Consider the following 24,287-nt stretch of genomic DNA (forward strand, 5'->3'; position numbering starts at 1 on the left):
GATTTTGCCTTCAAAATAAAAGCATTCCCATGGGGAATTCACTTTTATTCTTTTTTTTTTCATTATAAATGATTTGTAAGTAGCATTATTATATAACACAGAAACAAATGCTGTGCCAAAGAATGTCATTACATTGACAAATATAAAAGGCAAATGGGGGGTTAGGGGGTGGTTAGGGTTACATTAAGATGACATTTTTTAACTTGTTTCCACACAGAACGCTCATAGTACGACCTCAGTAAAATGTTCACAGATTTTTAACAGATGTGTAAGTCTACTACAATATGACTATTAATATTTTCTATCATAAATAAATATATAAATAAATGTTTGAATCTTTGTTATTCAGTTTTAATATGTGTGTGCATGTGTGTGTGAAACTATGTATAGATACACAGGTAATATTAAAAAAAACTGCATTCATTTGTATTATTTAATTATATTAACTGTGAATGCAGTGTTTATTTAGAAGCAATCCCTGTACAGTGGTGCTATAATAAAAAACAAATAAATAAGAAGATCATTGATGTAAATGTTGCAACGCTTCCCCCAATTGGGCTTTTTATTTTGAAGGACGTGGCTGGAAGTCATTTTGGCGTAATTTGACTCTCTTGACAGTGGCACGAGCCCCGGGCTTCCAAATAAGGAATCCGGCTGTTGCTGCGCGCGGACACACAGACAGAGGAGGACGCACCGGAGCCGCGAGCTGGAGACGTTTGTTCCAGAGCGCAGCGCCAACCCTCCGTGATCCGTCTCTCCCTGAAACCTCCACCTGCAGGACAGTGACCCGGGAGCGCGGAGGACCTTAGATTCGGAGGATAACTTTTTTTTCAGACATACCTCAACATCTCTGGAATAATAAACACAGCAACTATTTGTTTTTTTCTTTACTTCACAAATGAAAGGGGAGTCGAGAAGGTTTAATTTTGGAACAATGTAGCCTCAAAAAACAAGACTCACAACACATTCGGGATTTTCTGAAGCTATTTCGCGCACTGGGAGCACTAACGGAACTAACGGACATTCAGAACTCCTCTCTGAGTTTCCACCTCTTCTTTAACACGTTTATTTTGCCCAGTGTCAGTCGAAGTTTCTCTCTATAATAATACGCTTCGTGGACTTATTATAGTCCTTATTCTCGGGCTTTTGGAATTGGTGAATAAGCCGTGAACGCACCGAGTTGTGACCACAGAATGCATCAAAGGGACTCACTCAAGGTAATTCTCCTTTTGTAAAATAATTATTTTCACTCATATAGCTTTTCCTCACACTCATCCTCAAGTTCACACATGTTATCAACACTGTTCTTCTTGTGTTTCCTCTGCGTCTTGTTTTGGCGAGAGGTCTGTGGATTGTGACGGTTTTTGGGTGGTTTGTGGCACAATTGGCAAAGAAGGGGGTGACACCAGGTCAGTAAACTATATAGATTTATTCGTTCCCTTATCGTTCCTCTGATAAATTGCTCGGATTTTAGTCAGAGGTATAACGGGGGGTATCATTTCCAAGTGTCTCACACCCAGCTGATGTGCGCTCCGGGAGGCGCACCGCTGGTGGACAGTCACCGTGTGGACCACTGAGTCAGCCACTGAGCATGGAGGGAGAGCCGGTTCTCTGGGGGGTACAGAGCCGCCCGACTCCAGCCAGTAATCATGTAATTTAACGCTCTGCTCATTCGCAAAGCTTTAATACGAAAAAGAACATGATTTGAGACGTTTGGAGAACGACTGCAACTCCTTGAATCGGCACAAATTGAAAAAAACACGCCCAGCAGATTTGTTATATAGCTTATATTTGACTTTTTAATCCCTGTCATAACAGCATCTCTAAAGCTGTCTGAATGTAAAGTTGTTTTCAGTCTTCATAAGGGATTTCATTTTTAGAAAATAGAGGCTGACAGGCAACTCGCCACTAGCTTTGGCATTTAAATGCACATTTCTGGTAAGACTTTGTTTTGCATCCAAGATACACATTCGTGTTGTTGTATGTGATGTTTTTAAGAACTATAGTATATATATATATATATATATATATATATATATATATATATATACATATATTTACTTCTTAGTATTTATTTAACAGAGTGTGATAGCGGTTTTAAATTGTGAAGAAAGACAAAGATAACAGGATATCATTGTGCGCCTTTTACTGTCCCTCTTTGATGTCACACATTAACTCTAAAGCTCCATACTTCATCTCAAAAGAAACCCAGCATGCTCTTTTCAAAGGCACTAGGATTGTGCTCCAGTATCGTCTTGGTGAAATCATGCCCAGCGACACTTGAGGGAGAAAGCAGACCGCTGATTCCTTGGCAGAGGAAAAGGCAGATGAGCGCTCTGAGCCCATTACTGTGGCGCACTCTCAGTCATCCTGGCATCACTCACTGATGGCCAACACTCCGCCACAAAATGGGTTTGTCGTTCCCCGTCTCCTTCTGGCACAAGGAGCCTCCCACAGCTCTCCTTGTGCTGCAGTGAGACTCAGTAATGTCCAATCTGTGGCATCCCGCATGTGCGCGCACACCATGACGAAAAGGATGCAGACATGGCAGACTGCTGTTTGTTTTTAACTTTCAAAACACTTTTTAGTGGATTTCCGGCTGTTTAAAGTTGGACTTATAGGGGAAAGTTTTAAATTCTATGTTTATTTTTGGTGTGGTTATCCACTGTCTAACAATTTTGTCCAACCAGGGATTTTAAAGTTCCCTGCTCAAACTAGTGGGGGCGCTATACAAACACACAACCCCATATCTTGGGTAAGACAGGTGAAATTTTCATTAGCTTCTGCAAAAAACGATCGATGTGGATTCATAGTGTTGGCATCTTGACTGCAGCTAAAAAGGCAGCGACCTAATGTTTGTGTTCATTAAACAGTGTGAATCTCTTTTTAAATTGTATTCATTGTTTTTTATTGTTATTAATTGAACAGGTGTTTAACCATATCAGATCTTTACTGACAGTTAAAATGTCTGTTTGACGACGTGAACAGCCCCGATCTCACTCTGGCGTCTGTGGGTGTCGGATGGGGCCATTGAGATTGGGGCTTTTGGCACTGTGAGCAGAGTATGGAGTCCTCTGAGGGTGTGGTCGCTGCCCATCATGGGGCTCATGTGCGGATGCAGCAGAAGCCTCAGCTGCTGGTTTTCTTTTCTCAGGTCCTTATTGCGTATCTTCAGAGCCTCTCTGTGCAGCAGAGTGGCATTGCTGTGCCGCATCACATGCCACAACTCTGCAAATTTACACGACTCCTTAGCTTCTTCTTCCTCCATCACTTCTCTTTGACCATCTGCATCTGATGACACTGACAAGACGTTCTGCTGCTTGCTCTCATGCTTCCGACACAATTCAGCAACACGTGAAACCCTCTTACCCTTGGCAATGACCGCCTGAAGTTTCTTGATGGCGTCGCTGCTCTGCACAGTGAGGACAGTGAGCTGTTTCCTCGCCACCATTTGACTCTCGGTCAGCTGATCGCGAAGCTTGTGAGTAATTTTCTTCGCCTCGTTCCTGGCAGCTGGCAGATTTCGTTCCATCGACTCCGTTTCGGACTTAGTGGACTTCAGCTTTATCCTAAGCTGAACCATGGAGTCCTGCAACTTTTTGACCCTCCTCATGGATTTGTCAGTCGTCCGAATGTATTGCTGGGTTTTCAGGACCAGGTTGTCAAGTTCTTTTTCTTCTTTGTGGTGGAGCTCCAGAATGTCCTGCTCCTGTTGAATCTTCGTATTCATCACCATCACACCCTCCAGGACCAGAGCAGTCTTCCGGTCTTCGTGATTGCTCTGGTACGATGCTATGCTTTCGCTGTACAGTCTGTGGATTTCATTCATCACTTGTTCATATTGCTGCTCCAAGGTGAGCTCTGCATCTTCCAGATCAGCTCTCTGCTGCCGAGAGTGTGCCAGCATCTGCTTCCTCTCAGATTTGAAACTGGAGCTCTGGCACTGCAGTCTGTCCTCCCACAGCTGCTGTAGAAGCATCAGCCGTTTTTCCTGCAGATCCCCCAGACGCTTGACATTCTGCAGGTGAACCCACTGAACTTGGGCCGACTGATGCTCAGTCCCCTTGAGGTCATGCCTCAGACCTTTGATGACATTGTCCCTGTCGACCAGCTCCCTCTCAAACGTCTGCTGGATGATGTCGATGTCTCTATGAAGCTGGTTGAGCTTCAGGGGGTTCACTGATGGGGTTTTCTTCTCCGTCTGTAACTTGTCCTCCAGGAGAGTGCGTTTCTCCTCTTTCTTCTTGGTCTTCTTCTCTGTCTCTTCTCCACCGCCTTCACCTTTTCCACCTCTCTTTGCTTGCCTGGGCATGATGTTCAGTATCTGACTTACACCTCAAAGCTTATTATTATCATTTTACTAAGCTTATTGCCGGGTGGCAACCAACATCAATGTGCATTAGTGCATCATCATTGCCTAGACATCAAAGTAATTACAGTGGCTTTGCATTAAAGGACACATTGTTTTTAAAAGAGACTTTGGACAAAACAAGTGTCCAACAATGTCCCCAATATGAACAAGTGTCCAACAATGTCCCCAATATAAATACATACATAAAGTACATACAAACATACCAAAGACATTGAATAAAATGTATAGCTTATTATGTACATCTGTGTTAATGTCAGTGCTCCGGCCCTATTTCAATTGTAATAATTATTTGTTTTATTTATTATGGATCAAGAAAAAGTACAAAACAAGACATCAGTAGACACTCAACAGGAGTAATATGAGGAGGAAAGTGTGTAAATAATACTGGGGAGACAGTAATACGTTTACTGGTAGACTTTTAGTCAGGATTCAGATCCATCAAAACACAGAAACAGCACTGTTAAAAATTACTGATGACCTTTTCATGGCCTCCTTTGTGACATAGACCATGAGATTTTGTAACAGAGACTGAAACAACATGTAGGGACTAAAGGAATGGCATTAGGCTGGTTTTTAAGATATATTTGTTAATGTTAACAATGACTCCTTCATGCACAAAAAAGTTAGTCATGGAGTTCCACAAGTTGCTTTACTTGGACCTATACTTTTCTCTTTTTACATGCTTCTTTAAGGTAACATCGTCAGAAAGCACCACATACACTTCCATTGTTATGCAGATGACACCCAGCTGTACAAATCTATGAAGCCTGATGAATCGAATCATTTACTTGAACTTCTTAAAACCCAATTACACATTTTTTTCTGACATTCACCAATATTTTCTTATCTGGGATTTGTTATTATGTAAGAACCAAATCTACACACTCAAGAGCATTCCCAGGTTTAATTATTTTATTTTTTGTTCAATCATTCCTGGCTCCTTTGATGTTCTTTTCAATTTCTGGGATTTCTGTGTATGCTTCATAGACTGTAAGTTGTGCACATGGCACTGGAGTCTCATACCATATGAGCAATGGCAGGACGTTAACCTATAATTACTGGGAAAAACTGACACACACTTTCAACTTAAGCACATATGGCATTCATCAATATAAGAATTCATTTCAATAACAATTCTCCAGTTTATGAACCTGTCATGAATCTGACTTGGAGTTTTGTTCAGAAACTTCTGAAGGACAAATTTAAGAAAATTCTCAAGCAGATATTAGTGAATGGAGTCCTTTGTTCTTGGCCCTAAACACCTCAGAGAAACATTGTCTGACAAGGTGACTACCTTGGATGGCATCAGCTTGGTCCACAGCTCTACTGTAACAATCCTTGGAGTTATGATTGACCAGGACATGTCATTGGACCCACACATAAAACAAGTCTCAAGGACAGCTTTCTTCCACCTGTGCAATATCAGGAAAATTAGAAACATCCTGTCTCAGAATTATGCTGAGAACCTCTAGAATGGATTATTGTACTTCTTTATTATCAGGATGTCCCATCTGATTCTAACCACGCCCCCTGTTGCTTTCCAACACACTTACACTTACACACACAGGAATCACACACACTTTACATCTCAAAAGGTGATATTCGGTTAAACTCTTCACATCTGACAGTCTCAGTAATCAGTATCAGTAATTAATAAAAAAAATAAAATAATTAAACCTGGGAATATGTTTTTTATCATGCCTACTGGAACCAATATTAATCAACATCTTTAAGGTTAGCCACTTTAAATTTTTAGTGTTGCATGGTTTAGATGTCAGGTTATATTTGGCATTTAGACATCAAATTATATTCAAAGCTTTTTTGCCACATTGATAGAATATAGCAATACACAACTCCATCTTCATCAGTGAGTCCTTTTTAAGTATGACACAGCCCCCAGATTACCTTTGACCCATGTCAATGCAGCCCGTGTTACTAATTTCTGAGTAGGCTCTGCACATGATTAGTCCCACATCAACATCCTGCACATTACAATGACCACATGAAAACATAAAAGATACAGTGTTGCTGCCCTAACCCTTTTTTTATGTAAAATTCTAAAAGAAGAAACTCTAATCTTGTAACATTGCCACGTACAACCTGCCATGAAACTGTAATGGCAGTCAGATGTACATGACTTATCGTCTTCAGTGCCAGGTTTAGGGTCTGAGATGCCCTATTCCCCCCCAGGTATTGATATTAGCATCCCGCTTTTTTATCTGCAAGAAAGAGAACAGATAACAGAAATAGACCCAACTGTAGTTCCCTGACAGGCACGGCTGGCTCGCAGTCACAGGGATGAGACAAGCCAGCAACACAACACAGGCCCTTTCAGAGGCATTCATGCATGTTTTTTTTTAACCTAGATGTCCTCCTTTGTTTCTGCATCTTACATCCTCCCGCTGCTTTGGAAAATACCCGCGCCGTCGGCTCACTCCCCTTCCATCCAACTTCTCATCCTCTGATCACTCTGGTCCAAACAAGGCCGTAGTGTCCGTGGCTGTTTGCTATCAAAAACCTCATATCTTGAATTTGTGACATCACAGGGACGAAGAGGAGACAGTGAGGGGGGTGGGGGGAACAGAGGCAGTCATTGAAAGAAGGGGGATGAATAGATGGGTGATGAGGACACAGTCATTGGTACGATAGAAGATGGATTAAGGCGAGATAGAGAGGTACTGTAGACACTGTGGGACATAGTCAGACAGAGCTTGCAACGTTTTGTGTGTGACACCCACCATGCTTTGGAGTAAATCCACAGCAATCAGTCAGCAGGGGCAGGCTTGGCACACACACAGACATGCACACACACATTTGAAACACAGGCTCTTTAAAGGTGAACATGCCATTATCATGTCCGGGAAGTTCCTAATGGCTTTTCAGCAGCACCTTAGGGAAAAAACATCTTTGCTCGGAGCAACTTGGAGGTTGACCAGATTCCACAAAACCATTGGCTCCCCTAATTAGAGACTAAATGAGGAGCTGGGGAAAGGGTGCTTAATGAGGCTTGTCCAGTTAGGACAGGAACTTAGGCTGACAACCATGTAAAATCTACAAAGCTTTACCACAACAAGCCACAATGGCTGCATTCACACCTCAGCCCTTATGTTTGGTTCTGAATCGCTGTTTCACCATCATAGCCTTGATATGAATAATCATTCATGTGAATAATAATTCATATCAGGGCTGGTCTGGTGACAGAGTTAGCAGTTGAAGGTGGTGAAGCAGAAATGATATGTGCCTATGGTGAGGAGTTCCTCAACAAAAAATGATCCAACTACAGTGCCTGATGTTTTCTCTTGATACCTTTACTTTAAAGTAGATTGTTCTCCCCTAGAAAAAGATGACAACATGTGTTGTATATAGTCATGTCTGTAGCAGCTGTTTAATGGATATTAGCCATAAAACCTACTAAGGAGGAGGTTGAGGAAATTGGGTGGATACATTAAGGGTTTTTGTACAGGGAACCATGGTACATTAACCAACAGTCAATTCGTTTTAACATGAACTTGATCACTGCTTAATCTTGATCAGACAAATGGGATATTTGACACAAACCCAATTTTATGTCTAATCTAGAGTATTCAGTTTATACAAGATTTGGATTGTAACAATATATAAATATGTTTGTTGATGTTAAGCTCAGTTTATGCTTGGCTGCATTCTCGACAGTTGTCTCGAGACAAAAGGCACCATGTAGCACCTCGCCCTGCGTTTATAGCTTAGCAACAGGAATGATTAAGTGGTCACACAGTTTGTTCCACACTGCTGGGTCTCACAAGAGTGCTGTCATTTCATTCATGACTGAGCAGAGAAATAAATAGAGGTAAAATGAATAATTTTAACTGTTTAGAATGAATGTTTTTGAAATTCCTTGCAAGTGGCAATTTTCACCCTGCATCGAATCTCAATGCATGACAGTGCATTGATGTTTCCCACAATGTGACCAGATGTGACAAGTGCCACAGCAACAGTTATACCCAGTAACAGTATTTTTTTATGAGATATGGGGTTTCTGGGCCGTCTTGTTTCCCAAATGGTCTTCACCTCCCCTGCATAGTGCGTGAACCTGTCTTACATGATTTGATTCTGTTTAAGACAGTTGTTGCATTAGGTTACCCCCTCTCTCCAAAAATTGTCTAGTAAAACAGCTCTTGAACAGAACAGGAATAAATACTATTATAGTCCACAAGATCCATAAAATCAAACAACAAAATATATCAATTCTAACTGTGGTTAAAAATGACCTCAGTAAATTCTGACCTGATCACTTTGTTTATTAATTACAAATAAGTGTCACAGAGTTACAATGACTTCTTTAAACTGCACTGATCAATATTTGTGTGAAATAATAAATCTGCACATGGTGATGAATTGATGATTATTTCTTTAGCATCTTTTAGCTGAAATATTTATTGATGTGCAACATAACTCTTGTTTTTCTCATCAACCTTCATTCCAGCAGTAGCATACAGCTGACTTTAGTATGTAAGCCCTTTACCTGCCCACCACCAATCTCGGGAGTTGGAAGAGACCGAAAACAGAGTTAAAAGGGTGTATGTTTTAGATTTGCATTTATCAAGTGAGCACAAACATGACTTCAAATTAAAAATAATGGTGCTCTTTGTTTGCTGGAAGTTTAGTATCTTAGTGTTGCAGCAAGTTCACCACAACTGACCTTTTTACTTGTTTGCTGCCAGAAACATCAATCCAATGTTTTTGTAAGGTTGTGGAAAGTTTAGTTTTGGTTGGGCTGTTGAGTTCAGGGAAACTTTTGTCATGTTTAACAGAATATCTGCTTAGTTTAGGTTAAGGGGTGATCATGTTACAATTAATGAACAGGTGAATGTTAATTGCAGATCTCCACTGACAAGTCACTGAACATTTGCATTGAACATAACTTGTACTTTATATGGATATTGTGGTGAAGGTGTACCACAGGGATCTGTACAAGGTTCTTAAATTTTGGATATTTATAAAATTGTACAAAAGCACTGCTTGGTCTCTATAATTAGACAGACGTTAGATTATTGAGCATTTAATTAATTATTGTCTATTTTAAATTGTATATCCATAATATTTTTAATTTTTTTAAATGAAGCGATGGATTTGACACTGCATGTTCAGCTTTTGTCAAAATGTCTTATGTACATCATATTATATATGATTACATTATATGTATTATATCAGGGGTCACCAACACCGTGCCCGCAGGCACCAGGTAGCCCCCAAGGACCACATGAGTAGCCTGCAGGCCTGTTCTAAAAATAACACAACCAACCTCCAGTGAGCTGCGTCTAAAATTTAAATCGGTTTCTAATTAAATTTAATTATTTATTTTTTATACTACATATTTAAGTTGGCTATTGACTATGATTTGTTAAAAGGGTTTGTCAGTGAGTAGTGAAAATGGGACATTTTTCTTGAAAAATGTTGTAGAAGTGATCATCTGAAAATTGCTGAGATTAATAAAAATAAAGTGTTGAATATTGATGTTATCTGTTCCCCACCTTGTTAAGTCATTGTTGATAAATTGTGAGAAATCATTAATGCGATCAGTGTCTTCACATAGATGAAAATTTTGTTATTTCAGAAGAGTGTATCAAACCGGTAGCCCTTCGTATGACTCAGTACTCATGAAGTAGCTCTCAGTTTAAAAAAGGTTGTATTATATGATAAATAACAACATAATTATAATTGTATATATATATATATATATATATATATATATATACACACAGTGTATATATTATTTATTTATCTATGACAAGGGTTCCCACACATTTACATGTTAGAACCAGAGCTGCATTACTGTGAATCAAGGTCCTCAATTAGCAGGATTCTCTCCTCTGTTTGCTATTTTTATCTTCACGTTAGTGAGCGTGTGAGAGAAGCAGATGAAGCACCTTCACACCTCAGTCTGCTCCTCTGGAAGCCTAGAATCACATAAGCCAGCAGCAAATGGATTAAAGCATGTGAATGATGTCTGTTTATGGAGTCAAACATCCAGAGTAAAGCCAAAATATGACAGGGCAGAGATCAAAGCATATTTAAAAAACTCAGTGACAGATTTGCCTGCTGAACTCGTTGCTTGTCACAGACAAATTTTCACAAGTGGAGCTTTACTTCCACAATGCTTATTCCACACAATGATGAATCTGTCATCATGATTTTACAGTAATATCAGACGTATTTGAGACATTTCACTGATACGTTACATATCAACATTTTCATGACTTTTTAAGTAGAATAGAAAATGTTATCCAGTTGTAAATCCATTTTTCAACATACCATATCTGCTTTTGCAGTTTAGTTGTACATGCAGATTATTCCTAGATGACAGGGTTGTATATTTACAGGCTTCTTGCACAAACAAATTGTAAAACACTGTGGGATCAGATTCTGCTTCAGCTTTCCTGTTGCACCAGTCATGAGTTACACTCTCTCAGCATTTGTGACATGGCAACCTGCCAGCGATGGAAAATAATGACAGACCTGTAAAGACCTGAAATTAGTTCAAATCTAACTATAAATGGAGGAATCTCTGTCTCTGTTTAGATTTTTTGACAACTGCTCATCCAAATGACTTCTAACTTTGTGGGTGCACTTCTGAGGACCCACGGAACTGCAGTGTCGACTGTGAAGTGTTATGGATGAGTGGTTCTCGACAAAGCAGCAATTATCTCTTTTCTACACGATAATTGACGTGAAGAAATAGACTGAAGTACACTACGATGGCAGTGTAGCACTCACACAATTAACAGTGTGCACATTTGCAAATGTAGTCATTTGCAGCAAGATTTAATTAAAGGGTTTGCGCCACATACGTTTGCATTGAACATTTCTCCCCTTTAACATTTTTACTTTATTTTCTATGCTTTTCATCTGCAAATTAACTAATTTCTGTACATGGGTCCGAGGGCACTTTTGACGAACCTAACGACATGGACCATGTATCTGAGTGTACGGCTTATAGACTGATAATTTTTTCCCAGGGGTGCTCCGTGGTGCACCTGTGGACATTCGGCATGTTTCGGTAACTTGTTCAGAACAAAGCTGAAAGCTGGATTAAAGCAGATCAAGCTGTCAGCCCTTTATGACGGGCACATTTTGACCTGGCACTGCACTAAATTTAATGTGCTGGGAACTGCACTAAATTAATCTACATTTCAGGCCCTTTATTTAAATGTCAGCCCTACATTTCAGCCCTTTGATTTAAATGCCATTCCTCCCTGTTCTTTCTCTGGTCATTTGTATTCTTTTAAAAAACTTTGTTAAACTTGGCTATAGCGTAAGTTTTACACCCAATTAGTTTTGAAGTCAGATGTATGCAGCACCATTTTAAAATGTCTATTATTTATTTTCTCTACTGGTCTGGTTTGATCAAATGAGAACATCTGAGAAACTTCTGCTGCCAATGAACTACAGGTACTTCCTCTCATCATAGGAGTATATTTTTAAAAGCAAAGACTTAAATGTCCAAAGAAGCCCAATTCCTTCGCACAACCACACCAGCTCCTTCCCTCTGACATGCGGGGAGTTGAAAAAATGCCACAGAAATTAGTCACACGTACGTAGGCATGTACGTGGCATTTCCCCCCACGCACATACTGTACGTAGACACCTTGCTGGAGAATTCACAGATGGTTGCCTCTGCTTCCTCCACAGCTTTCTCCGTGGTGTCGTGACCCTCCTTTTGGCAGAAAAAGAGTTCTTACTAACACATTATGCTGCATGTTTTTGCAGTTTTTTTAAACTCCTGGCACTTTAATTATTATTTCTTTAAATAATTATAGCACCTTGTATCATCTAATGACCATTTTCAGAAGATGTCTGCTTTGTATATCATGTCTGCGGTTGAGTTTGTAGCCACATATACAATAATAAGCATATGTGCATCAATTTGCACTTATTGTAGATTCATGCTGCCTCTGTTTGATGCCTGTTTGTTGAAATGCTGACAACTCTGCTGCTGTATTTCAGAGTGCGTCAATAAAACAGACTCAGGTGGTTTCAGAGTGCAGGTTGAAATGATATTTTCTTTATCTTCTGTGATGAGACCAGGGGAAATCTTTGATCTGGAGTAGCTAGATAATCATCCGTGGCTGAGCCCTGATTTCCATCTCTATTCAACTCTCCCCTGGAAGCTCCATAAGCAGCCATCATCACTGGAACTAATCAGGGTTATTACCATTCTCCCCACTAAACGGCACACTTCTCCAGATGTGGGACTGGCTTCACTGCTGCATTTGTGCTTCATGGGGATGTTGCACAGTATATTTTTATATCTCTGCTGATGCATTTGGCTGAAACTATAATTTTACTAAACACAGCTTCTGATATATGTACGTATATATTTTACCAAATGACACTTTAGACATTTTTTTTCAACTTGCTGTGTAAATTTACCTTTAGTAAAACCTGCTCCCAATACTACTACTACTACTAATACTAGTAATAATAATTAATAATTAATTATTATGATAAAAAGTTCATAATAAGACAATGTTTCAAGAGAGTTCCTGTTTCAAATTCTGGCTTGACTGGGGTTTTTCTGTGTGGAGTTTGCATGTTCTCCTTGAGAGTGCATGGGTTTTCTCCGGGTAATCTGCCGTCTTCCCACAGAATGAAGTTTGGTCCATTAGAGACTCTTAATTGTCTGTTGGTTGGAATGTGAGTGTGAATGGTTGTTTGTCTCTTTATGTTAGCCCCGCAATACACTGGCAACACCCAGGGTGTTAATGGCTCCGGTTTCTCCATAACCCTCAAAAGATAAGTGGTATGGATGGATGGATGGATAATGGGTTCTTCTTGCTTGGAGAGCTGGAAGTGGAGTCCTTCAAAGAACACATTAAACTTTTGGTTTGAGTTCTTTATGGGAACTCCATTTCAATTCTGAAATATTTGAGGGTTATGGGTCTATTAGCAGATGTCTGATGTCTGATGTTTAAAATTCAATTTGTCTCACGTCCAGGCAAGATTCATCAAGTCAAGGTACTTGTGGTAAAATTCACGTTTCTCACATCTATCCATGTAGATTATATGTTATTAGTATGTTAGAGGCAGTCAGTCTCAAGTCTCTCAGTGTTTTTTCAAGTTTGGTCTCATGCAGTCAAGTCCAAGTCAGAGTCTCAAATATAAATATCTGATTAAGAGAAGAAAACCAGAAAATAGCCATATGTTGGTCAAACTTTGTTGAAATAAACAATCCAGAAATCTAATAAACCTTTAAGCCATGTTCACTGAGCTTCTCTTGCAGTCAGACTCTCCCAAAACAGATGTTTATCAAGGCCTGGCTGTCAGGGCTAAAAAACAGCTCAGACTCAGACTCAGTCTCCTCAAAAGAGGTCCATATATCCAGAACCCATTCGCTGGCAATTTGTCCTCCATCAGATAAACGTCTTGGGAAACTTTTTATCTCCCAGAAACGAAGCCATGTGGTCCTAAAGCACTGACTTCCCAGTCTGCCATTGTCAGCTGTGTTGTACAACAGCCCTGCTGAAGTGAAGCATTTATTTGTGACCCCTCCATGTTCCACCTCATTACATCTACAGTGTTGTTTTCTCCACTTAGAGGACACTGCAGCTGGATACTGTGCTCAGCATATTTTGTCTACTTGAGCACTTGTTAATTTGCTGTTATGCTTTTTCATGTGGCACTAATGGTGGACAAAAAAAGAAAATTAGGAAAAAGAGCAACTGCGATTTGAAAGATCTTCATTTCCCGTTGCCTCTATCAAATCCCTGTTGATACTTAAAAAGTCTTAATGTCATAGATTCAGTATTTGATAATACATATTTGAAAATTCTGTTAAAATCTCTGGAATATTAGGACGGAAGGCATTGGATATTATCTGGTATTATCTACTTTCATGGTTTTATTACACTGGTATTTGCAACATCCAATACCAATTTATAGGTAACATTCACTCTCCTTGACAGGTGGCAGCGTTACCTTATGTAGCTTAAAAAACATTTTTATCCAGTTTTGGATTTCAGGGCAGATTTTAAAAAAAGCAAGAGCATTGGAATTGGTGTAGGGGATGCAATTTCTGTTGGTGGAACCGGGAGTAATAACCTCAAACAAACTATCCCAGTTGCGGTGACTCAGACATAGTATATAACATCCAGGAGTTTTGAATGATTCTTCCTTCAGACATGTTCTTATGACGTGATTCTCTGGAGTGAACAGCTCTCTGAGCTAATTCCATCTCCTCATCTCCATTTGGTTAAGGCCTGGACTGGACGACTCCAACAGGAAGACTTTCTTTCTCTAAAATAATTCCATCATAGATTAACTCAGTGTAGGATCATGGACCACCTGGCTTCTACCGAGCTTCAACTGGTGGACAACCAGCCTTACAATATTAATTAAACAATAATTGAGAATGCACCCTTAAAATAACATTGAAAAACTTTTGTTTTGATGTTTGAATGTAATTTTGATATCTCATCCAGCCCCATGTTTTTAATGGTAAGCTAAGGTAATCAACAGCTAAACAGAAGTGGTGATGTGGTCAGAGGGGACACCATAGTTTCAGTTTTATAGATAAACAAATATGTGATAAACATTTGAAGTATTCATAATGGTTAACTCAGTTTAGGAAAGGTGACACCATTAACCACACGATATTGAAGAAATATAAATACATTTAAATACATTTATCAATGCCCATTATTTATTAGTTGGTTTGCTGCAGGAAAAACTACTGGACAGGTAGTTAGGAAAGTTGGTGGGAGGACGTGGTAAGGGTCAGGGAACAAAACATTACATTTTGGTGCGGATCCAAAAATGTTTTAATGCTTCCTTCAAAATTGCATCTTGATGGAATAAATAAGGAATATTTAGGGCCTGATTGAAATCAAGAGGACTACGGGGCCTCTGTGGTGGGTGGTGAGGAGTTAGTCAGTTAGTCAGTTAGTTAGTTAGTTAGTTAGTGAAAATATATTGCCTGGCCCGAGTATGATTTTTTCTCATCAAAATGAATACATCTCCTTTCTGTGCAGATTGATACCACATACCCACTTCCTATCTTCCACCCTCTTCTTAAAACCTCACAAATGTCTCACCGTTCTTCCTCTGTTCTCTTCTCTTATCCTCTCTTGTATTTTCCTTTGTCTCCTTTGTCTCACCCAGTGCTCCCTCACTTTCATCATCTGCCTCCTCTCATCTTCTCATGTGACCTCTTCTTAAATTTCCTCTTCTGGGCTCTTTTCTTCTTCTAAGCTCCAGCATTTTAACTGTGCTCTCCCATCCCATCCTTTCATCATCTTCCAGCTCTCCCTATCCTCTCCATGTGATGGATGGTGTGGGTCAGTGTGCAGCCTCTGACAGTGATAGCCTCTGGTCACTGTTCAGAGTCTGAAGCTGTTAGCGTTATCTCTCTCCTCCACCCCAACTTTATCGACAGTCTTCTCAGGTCATTGACTCAAGTGTGTGGGAGAAGTGGGTGAGGAGTTTTTCAGTCACTGGCTCACTGGCTCGCTCCCATCCAGAAGCAACAGGAGGTTTGATACTGATGAAGGGTACAGCCAGTGCTTAAGGACTTGGACTCTCTTATTAGCAGCTTGGAAAACTATACTTTTCACCACACTTTTTCTGAAACTATTCACCATTTTCAAACCATGAACCCAGTATTTATCCAATATGTGGTAATGTAATTTTAATGAAATATACTTTTAAGAAACAAATGAGAATTAAAGTAGAATATTCATAAAACATACATTTAAACTTAGTGAATTAAATTAAAACTTGCATGTATTTGTAACATGTTTATCAACTATCAATAAGATGACATATCCTGTCTGATCTTAATAAATTAATGCTTTGAATTGTTGTGGTAATGTGTATAATGATATAAAAAAATTAAAACAAAGCATTTAAATATTAATTAACAATTTATTATCATGGCAAAGCTGAAGATGTTCAGCTGAACTTTCACATCAGCCCTAATTATTATTTTGATTGTTTGTATAACTAAATTAAAATAGGATCAGAATAATATCAGTGAATGTATAAGTTTGACTTCATTTAAACAATGTTTGGTGAAAAACAAAAACTTCTTCAAACTTTGAGCTTCTATTGAGGTTGGTGAGAGGATGCAATATAATGCAGTAAAGAAGATCCAGTTTGATAAATGTATACATGAGTTTGAAGACTTGAACCCAGCACAGACATGATTTTACATCTTCGAAAAGTTAATTGGCAAAAGAAAATGTTTTCAAGTTCTGCTGTTGTGTGAATATCTAATGTTGGGTGCTTTATACAAACAACTGCTGGTGCTAATTCTCCATTTGGTGGCACCAGACCACTTTAGAGGAACAAAACGCAGCGAGGTGAGGGAATTAAAATGCCTCTGGTCAAACCTTAAATGTGGAAAAGAATGAGTGAAGCGTCATCTGTGTTTGTGTCACACATTCTTTAAAAGGTGTCATATTGTCACATCAATCTGATGTTTTTGTTTGCTGGTGTGTTTCCTCTTTTTTTTGAGTAGAAGAATTAATATCTGCTCAAGTTATGATTTATTCACCGAGGTTGTTCCCAGTACACCAGTATACTGTTCATGTTACAAAATATGTAAAATTATTTGATTTGCCAGTATCAATCAATAAATTATATATTTTTTTACTTTATTTATATAGCCCATATCACAATTTGTCTCATAGGGCTGAACAAGGATCGAGAGTCTCTGTTCTTAACCCTCAGCAAGAATAAGGAAAAACTACAAAAAAAAAGAAAATAAATAAAAATACATAGAAACCTCAGAGAGAGCCTCATGTGAGGGATCACTCTACCAGGATAGACAGAAGAGTAATATATGTCGCATATAGCCGAACGCATCAACATAATATAAATATTTACAACATTGATTTGAAGAAACAGTTTTGGAACATAATGGAACGGTGTGTCAATGTTTAAACTATTTATACAGAAGCAATTGTCTGATCAAGATGAAGGCTGTAGCAATGACAACTGAAATGGAGGAGTTATTGCCAGTAATGGTAGAATATGTGAGTAGGTGTATATCAAGCAGACTTGTAATCATAGTCTATGATCAGCTGCCACCAGGATCATGATCCACCATCACAATCATGAATGATCAGGATCCACCGATGTGTGAATGGAGTGTTGGTTGATCTTTTTTTACCGCATGCCACTTTATTTACTGGAACTGCAATGGCATATCCAAACGTAAAGTGACAGAAAACTAAAATGGATGCTGTGTTTTAGGATCCAGTGCTACTAAACATGGTCTTAACATGTCCTAAAGTTGTTAATGGAATGACAAAAACCTGTATTTTTGTCCTCCAACAAACCAAACTGCAGAATGTGAGTAATTTCAAACTATTCTCAGCAATGGATCAAGAAGGTCATGCTGCCTTTGACTCAGCACCATGCCTCTCTAGCTGGGGTGAGGCCAGATGTTTGCAAGCCAGCAGAGTATGTGAGGTGACACTGAAAAAAAATAAAAAAATAAAAACAATTACTGTGAAATATCTGTGTTGACAATATAATATGAAAATGTAATCTGTGGGAGACAGGGATACTGAGAGTTTTATGAGTTTTTTTTTTTATCATGGATGTCAGAGATGTGAAAACTGCAAGAATATTCACTCAAACTATTCGAGCATTTGGTAAAATTGCTTGTCTTGTTAGCAGAAACACAGACTAGCTAGCAATTCTGTTTGTTGTGTTAGCTATGAGGCATTTTGGGTGAACATACAGGTGAAAAGTGCTAATGGGTCTGTTGAAAGAATCCTTCTCTTCTGAACAGCATTGTAAAGCTTTAGGAGGTTATGCTGACATAGACAGTGTCAGCAAGCTGTTAACCTCAGCTAAAGTCAGGTCTATTAGCTCCCCAGGCTGCAGAGAAGCACAAGTTTACTCACTGTGACTTTCTGTCGGCTTCCAGTTGGGAGTGGGACAGATACAGAGCCATTGTTTTGCTTTGGCTCCGAGTCAAAGAGAGAGGCATGGCAAATAACAAATCAAGTGTCTCCCCCATCCCTGGTGTGTAATGAAGAGGCTAAACATGATGAATAAAGTGATTTTTGTTGTTGACCTTTCAGTTCACTTTACAAACCCAGTGAGCAAAAAAGTCATCTAAATCACGTCAAAAGGCATCAGAAGGTGTCCTCAGGGTAGCCACAATCAAAGCTTTTTTTTTTTCTGGACTTTTTATAACGTATAAAAGACAGATTTTTTTTGAGACATCCATATGACATTTTAATGAAAGCTTTTGGCTATGCTTTTTTGGGTGGAAGTTTTTTTGAAACTATTTTCTTAAGCTGTCAGTCATCAGGCACATGAAACTCTGAGGTCCAACATTTATGAGTCACACTAGACTCTAGAGCTCTAGATTTTGTCCTAGGAAGGCATTGAAAGGTAATTGCTGTCTCTTTGCATGAGGAAATAACAGGGAGAGAGTGACACCCAGGATACCAGCCATCCTTATGCGTTTTCCAATTTGGAACAATGCTGAAGAATATATTTATGAGGACTAATTACTTGTCATTTTTTTGTTGGGTCCCCAGATCCCAGTTTGATTGATCGACCATTAAGGTAACCTTCCAAACACAGAAAGTAGAAGTTACCTCATCAGGCAGCAGGGGAGAACAGTGATTTCAAAGTGTAACCCTCCAATAACTCCAAAGACTAAAACTACATTGGCCTCTTATTATTTATTAAAGACAGATAGAGAAAAGAAGTACACTGTGAACACATTAATGCAACATATATTAATTGTGATACACATGTAAAGCAAACAAAGCTGTATTTTCACACTCCCTCTCTCCTGGGGACGTCCTTTAATAACTTGCAGCTGTATGACTGTTGCAGATGAATCCTATTTCATCACAGAATCTACAATAAAAACAACAATACAGATGCCACTGTTGAAGCTTAGCTTGCAGGAGACATGTACAAATCCAGCTAACATCTGGTCTAATATCAACCAACTCGTGACTATTCATAAGGGGTGTAACAATTCATATACTACATCGATGTATCGATTTATATTCCTATGATCCAACTACATCGATCTGTGCTCGGCAAGTTTGCCTTCCGGACAACATATATCTATCTAACATCGTTTTAAAAAGTAATCAATCGATTGTATCGATACTAGGAAATAACAGTTTGGATCTAAGCACGTCAGACTTTATATTGATGTGGTTTTTCTAGTACTTTTAATGATAAAGGCGTTAAACGTTACTCGATTCAGTCTGCCTGTCTGTGACGTCCTTACACCCCTATAATTTATGTCTGTTACCTAACACAATGCACTTCACCATCATATGCACGACTTTTACTTTCTAATAATAGTTATTATAATATTTAATAACTTATACTATATACTGACTTTTAACTGTTTAACTGTTGCACTGATGTCATCTTTTTTTCCCTGTTTTTACTTGAGTTTTGACATGCTCTATGTGCCTTACAATTGCCATCTGGGGACAAATAAAGTTATTTTGGAATTGAATTTGAACAACTGACCTCTATAAGGGTAAGATTTAGGATTAGCCTGCTAAAAAGAGATTATTATTGTGGAGCCTAAGGCACAAACATACACACAATGTGAACAGTCCTTTGGGTGAGTTTTAGGGTTTAAACCATGTGAAGTTTTTTTACAGTGTCGGCTCCTGATAATATAATAGTTGGACTTATTAATGATACTGATCTGGGATCAGACCAAGAGACAGTCATCTCCACAAGTCTCTGAACATTGAAGATATGACCATTCAAAGTGTCACATCAAAGGCTCTTACTCCTTTAAAGTTTAGTACTACTTAAATGTCTGCAGGAGGAAGGTACTGAAGGTACTGAACCACAATTTGAGTCACAGATTTCCCTCAATAGCTTGTACAAACCGAGAATGACGCAGAAGAAAGTCCTCCAGAACCTCAAGAAAAAAACTCCTGAGCTTTGTAGGCAAGAATAATGCTCATAACGAAGAGCTCAGGCAGAAGGACACACCCATAAAGACCAAGATGGAGAAAAGGCCAGCTCAAACCACCGCATACGCCAACTGCCTGCACACCCTCCCCAAGGAGAAGGAACTGAATGCTCTGAAGAAAAGTCACCGCCTGGAGCTCACTCAGGTGGATGAGACCTGCAGAAAGAATGTGGAGGTTCTCCAGGAGGAAAATGCTGCTCTGAGGGAGAAGGTGAAAGTGATGACAAAAGAAAAGGCCAAACTTGAAGATGAGGTCAGGCAGAAGGACAAACTGATAAAGACTGAGACGGAGAAAAAAAGTCACGGCCCTGAGCTCACTCAGGTGGATGAAACCTGCAGAAATAATGTGGAGGTTCTCCAGGAGGAAAATGCTGCTCTGAGGGAGAAGGCAAACAACCTTGAAGATGAGGTCCAAATGAAGGACAAACTCATGCAGGACGAGCTGGAGAAAGGACGAGCTCGAATCAAGACTTATGTCCACATGCTGCAAGCCCTCGCTGTAAAGGAGATTGAGCTAAAGAGATCTGAGGCCCAGTGTGAAGCATTGAAGGAAAGTCATCAAGTGGAGCTCACTCAGGTGGAAGAGAGCTGGAGAAAGAAGGTGGAGGATGTCAGAGCTGAAGATGTCGCTCTGAGCCACACAGAGATGGAAACTGTGAAACAGACACAATCTCAGAAGCAGAAGAGACGAGGAAACAAGTGTTGGAACATGCTCTTCAACACTTTTTCCTCCTCCTGACTTCCCCATTCCTCCTGTGATGTAATGAGAGGGAGTGTCATCAAGGGAGACACATCCCCTCCCAATGGTTGCAGCAGACACTACAACACATCATGCCATCTGGTTAAGTGATTACACTTAACCAGATGGCATGATGGCCAAGGCTGCTGCCCAGCAGACAGAGAGAGAAGTTGAACTGAAAATACCTGTTTGTTGTGTTAAGCCATGTAATGTGCATATTGCAATTAAATACAATTGATTGAAAATCATTCACCTCTTTGTCTTTGTGTTTATAGAAACTGAATCATTACATATAACTTAGTATTTTGTGTGTAAATCATTATGGTGATGAAATTAGTCTGAATAGTGTTAAAGAGCTCTGGGTAGAAACACTTCACTCTGAGGAACAAACATAAAATATCATCTAAGGGGAGACATACCCCTGAAGCAGAGACGACAGGCTAACCCTGTATCATGAAGTAAAGTTGGATGTCTGCATTTTTAGAAAGTTGTGGCAGTAAACCTTTCTCTATGTTTGTCTGTTTGTCTGTGGACATCCAGAACTCTTTTCTTCATTTATCAAGTACTCCTGACTGTGCCCTGCCAGAATGTTTTCAACCAACTCTGTTAATGGAAGGTACAAAAACTCTCCTTTTTTTCCCCAGTGTAATTTACTAACTGATTCTGGTCATCAATAGATGTCCAGGTCACAGCCTGGTCAGCACTTGGGATATCAGCTGTCCACAGATGTTGCCTGCTCAGTGGGAAAGCTTTACCTCTGGCTTGGCTGGAAGAATAGATTAGAATTTTCTATTGTTGATGAAGTTTGAACTGCTTCAGATGGTGTTGTGATAACTACCCAGGTTCTTCTGTTTCTGCCGGAGAAATAGGAAACACAACATGCCTCACTTGATGTGTACCCAACGGTTTTCCCTGCTAAGACTTTTAGGAGCTGGCTAAACTTTTATTTCCGTCAGATTGAGAGCATTCATTTAAATGAAAGGGCCACAGCCCATTACTTTGATATAGTGTTACATGCTGGAAATAGGAGGTTTATGAAAATATCTGTTTGTTAGAATACAGAACTCTTAAGTTTTGGAGAAGTGGCGGATAGATGAAGCTCACTGTAGCGACTAAAAGGAGCAGGTAGCTGCCATAGACACAGTGTACAGTGATGAAACAGGTCCTTCAATGTGTGTAATCAGCCGTGTACACTGTGGCTAGTCACCACGGACACACACACTCCTTCACCAAGGACACACACACTCCTTCTGTCACTCAAAATTACACTCGAAAGCTCCTTCATTTCTCACTCTAGATACAGTTATGCACTAAGGATATTCAGTGTGCTGCTTTATGAGTGTGTACAGTTTATTTTAAGACACAGCCATTAACTAAAGCAAACATAGGACCAGGCTTTCTGCCAGAGGTATAGAAATACCAAAGTCCCAACTGCAACACCCCTTCAGAGCCTATAAAATTTCCTGTTTTATGGTCAGGATAGTGCTGGGGAAAAAAATAAAAATATTAAAAAAATATATTTCTAGGCATCGATAAGAGGAAAATGAACACATGGACCGAGGTAGCAGCTCATCAGGATGTGAAACAAGGAGCAGACTGAACAAACAACAAATGTGTAGAGGTTTGAGAAACACTGGCTGTTATCTCAGGGTAGGGAACCTCTGGCCTCTTGGCCGTATAAGGTCAACAAGATTGTTTGATCCAGGCCATGATACAAATACAAATACAATTTCTCAAGACAGCAATTACAATCACAAAACAACATAAGAAAAAACAATGAATATGTCCTTTAGGATGGCAACTTCTGGCTGAATGTCTGTCAGGTCAAAGTCACAGTGCAGAAAACACAGATGTTATGTGTCATCACTGACAAACATCATGGCGACTGTCAAGAACAGAAAATAGATAAGTAATGCTGTGCTTTATCAGAGAAATTGACAAAAAAGTGTTGCTGTTTTTTTTAAGGAAAAGACAAGCCTGTGGGCAGTGATGGAAAAGCCCAATCTCAAGCGTCATTACCACTGGAAACATGCTGAGATTGATGAGTTGCATGGACAAGTGCTCTTCTATATCTATTCAGGGTTTGTTGTCCAAGAAGCAGGTTTCACAAAACTACATTCTGACACGGACAATGTTATGCAGGCACTTTTTGTGATGAGCGAGCTGATAGCTAAGAAACTGAATTCTCATTCAAAAGGATCATTTGTAAAGAAGCCCTGTTGCCACTGAGGAGCTGCTGTAACACTGTGTTCAATGTGCAAACTGCATTTAACTACTCTATAAGGACAAAGGCCTGCTATGACATCTAAATATGCTGGTGAGTTTGCGAATCTCTTTCGGCATTTGGTGAGAGGGATTTGGTATTTAAATGTCTTTTAATGTGGAACATGCTGAAGATGATCTGCAGAAACAATAATGTCAAAGTGTACACTATATGTCCGAAGAAAATTTCCCATTCTTTGTTAACATGCACTCTGGTCTGTTTTGGACAGCCTTCTGCTTAATGACTGGAAAACCAGCTGTGAGTCACATCATCATCACTACCATCTGACATCAGACATCTCACCAAAGAGAGGCAGTGCCAGCCTTGTGTGTTTTTAATTTGTAAAAACGGTTCCCGACTATAGTGTTCTTAACAAAATAGTAACTTCCTCAAGTGTTGCCATGATTTGTTATGATGACACCTTTGCATGAAGCCAATGTCCTGTGAATAGCATTTGTGAATATTTAATTTAGATGTGACAGATTTTCTGTTTATTCCTTATGAGTGAACAAGGTTTGCTTGAGGATCATGGCCACTCTGTGATTATGAAGAGATTTGATTTTTTTCTGTTGACATCACAAGGGTATACTGTTAATGTACCTGTTTAGCTTGTTAAGAGTCACGGATACATTGATACGAAACACATCAAAAAGTGATGACGGACGACACATTTTCTTGCCACCAAAATATATCATCTTTCAGTAGAATGTCCAGTTGTAATAAAGTTTTTATCAGAGGTAAGACTTAATAGATGGATGTGAACCTTGGTTCCTGGTGTATACACTCTGTATGGTGGCCCCTGGGGGTCAGAAACTATCGCAGTATATCCCAGACCACAATGACAGTGACCAACCCTGCTTCCTGAAATGGCTTCATTGCAATCACATAAACTAAATATGGGACCACCTGTGTGACAAGACAGTTGACTCCAGATCTCATACACTGACGTGAGCCA

At 39.4% G+C, this 24,287-nt stretch overlaps 2 protein-coding genes across 14 annotated transcripts in view; one reads left to right on the forward strand and one right to left on the reverse strand.

The window, feature by feature from the left end:
• The first annotated feature begins 564 nt into the window (after nt 1–564).
• Nucleotides 565–24,287, forward strand: part of adgrb1a (adhesion G protein-coupled receptor B1a) — a 151,561-nt gene continuing 127,838 nt past the window's right edge. For 9 of the 13 annotated variants that reach the window (XM_069537275.1, XM_069537274.1, XM_069537281.1 and 6 more), the window contains exon 1: nt 567–1,217. The gene's annotated coding sequence lies outside the window, so the exon portion shown is untranslated. Of the gene's footprint in view, nt 1,218–24,287 lie in introns of all 13 variants that reach the window. The other 4 variants (XM_069537279.1, XM_069537280.1, XM_069537284.1 and 1 more) reach the window with 3 other exon arrangements.
• Nucleotides 2,884–4,397, reverse strand: LOC109632029 (dynein regulatory complex subunit 2-like). The gene has a single exon (XM_020091123.2). It carries the CDS (start codon nt 4,310–4,312, stop codon nt 2,960–2,962), a length of 1,353 nt encoding a protein of 450 aa, XP_019946682.2. The 5' UTR covers nt 4,313–4,397; the 3' UTR covers nt 2,884–2,959.

Source organism: Paralichthys olivaceus, chromosome 13 (genome assembly GCF_024713975.1).
Source record: "Paralichthys olivaceus isolate ysfri-2021 chromosome 13, ASM2471397v2, whole genome shotgun sequence".
In the NCBI taxonomy this organism is placed as follows: domain Eukaryota; kingdom Metazoa; phylum Chordata; class Actinopteri; order Pleuronectiformes; family Paralichthyidae; genus Paralichthys; species Paralichthys olivaceus.

Bases quoted from the DNA above. Each gene is read 5' to 3' on its own strand.
- LOC109632029 (XM_020091123.2), bottom strand. From the start codon at position 4,312: ATGCCCAGGCAAGCAAAGAGAGGTGGAAAAGGTGAAGGCGGTGGAGAA.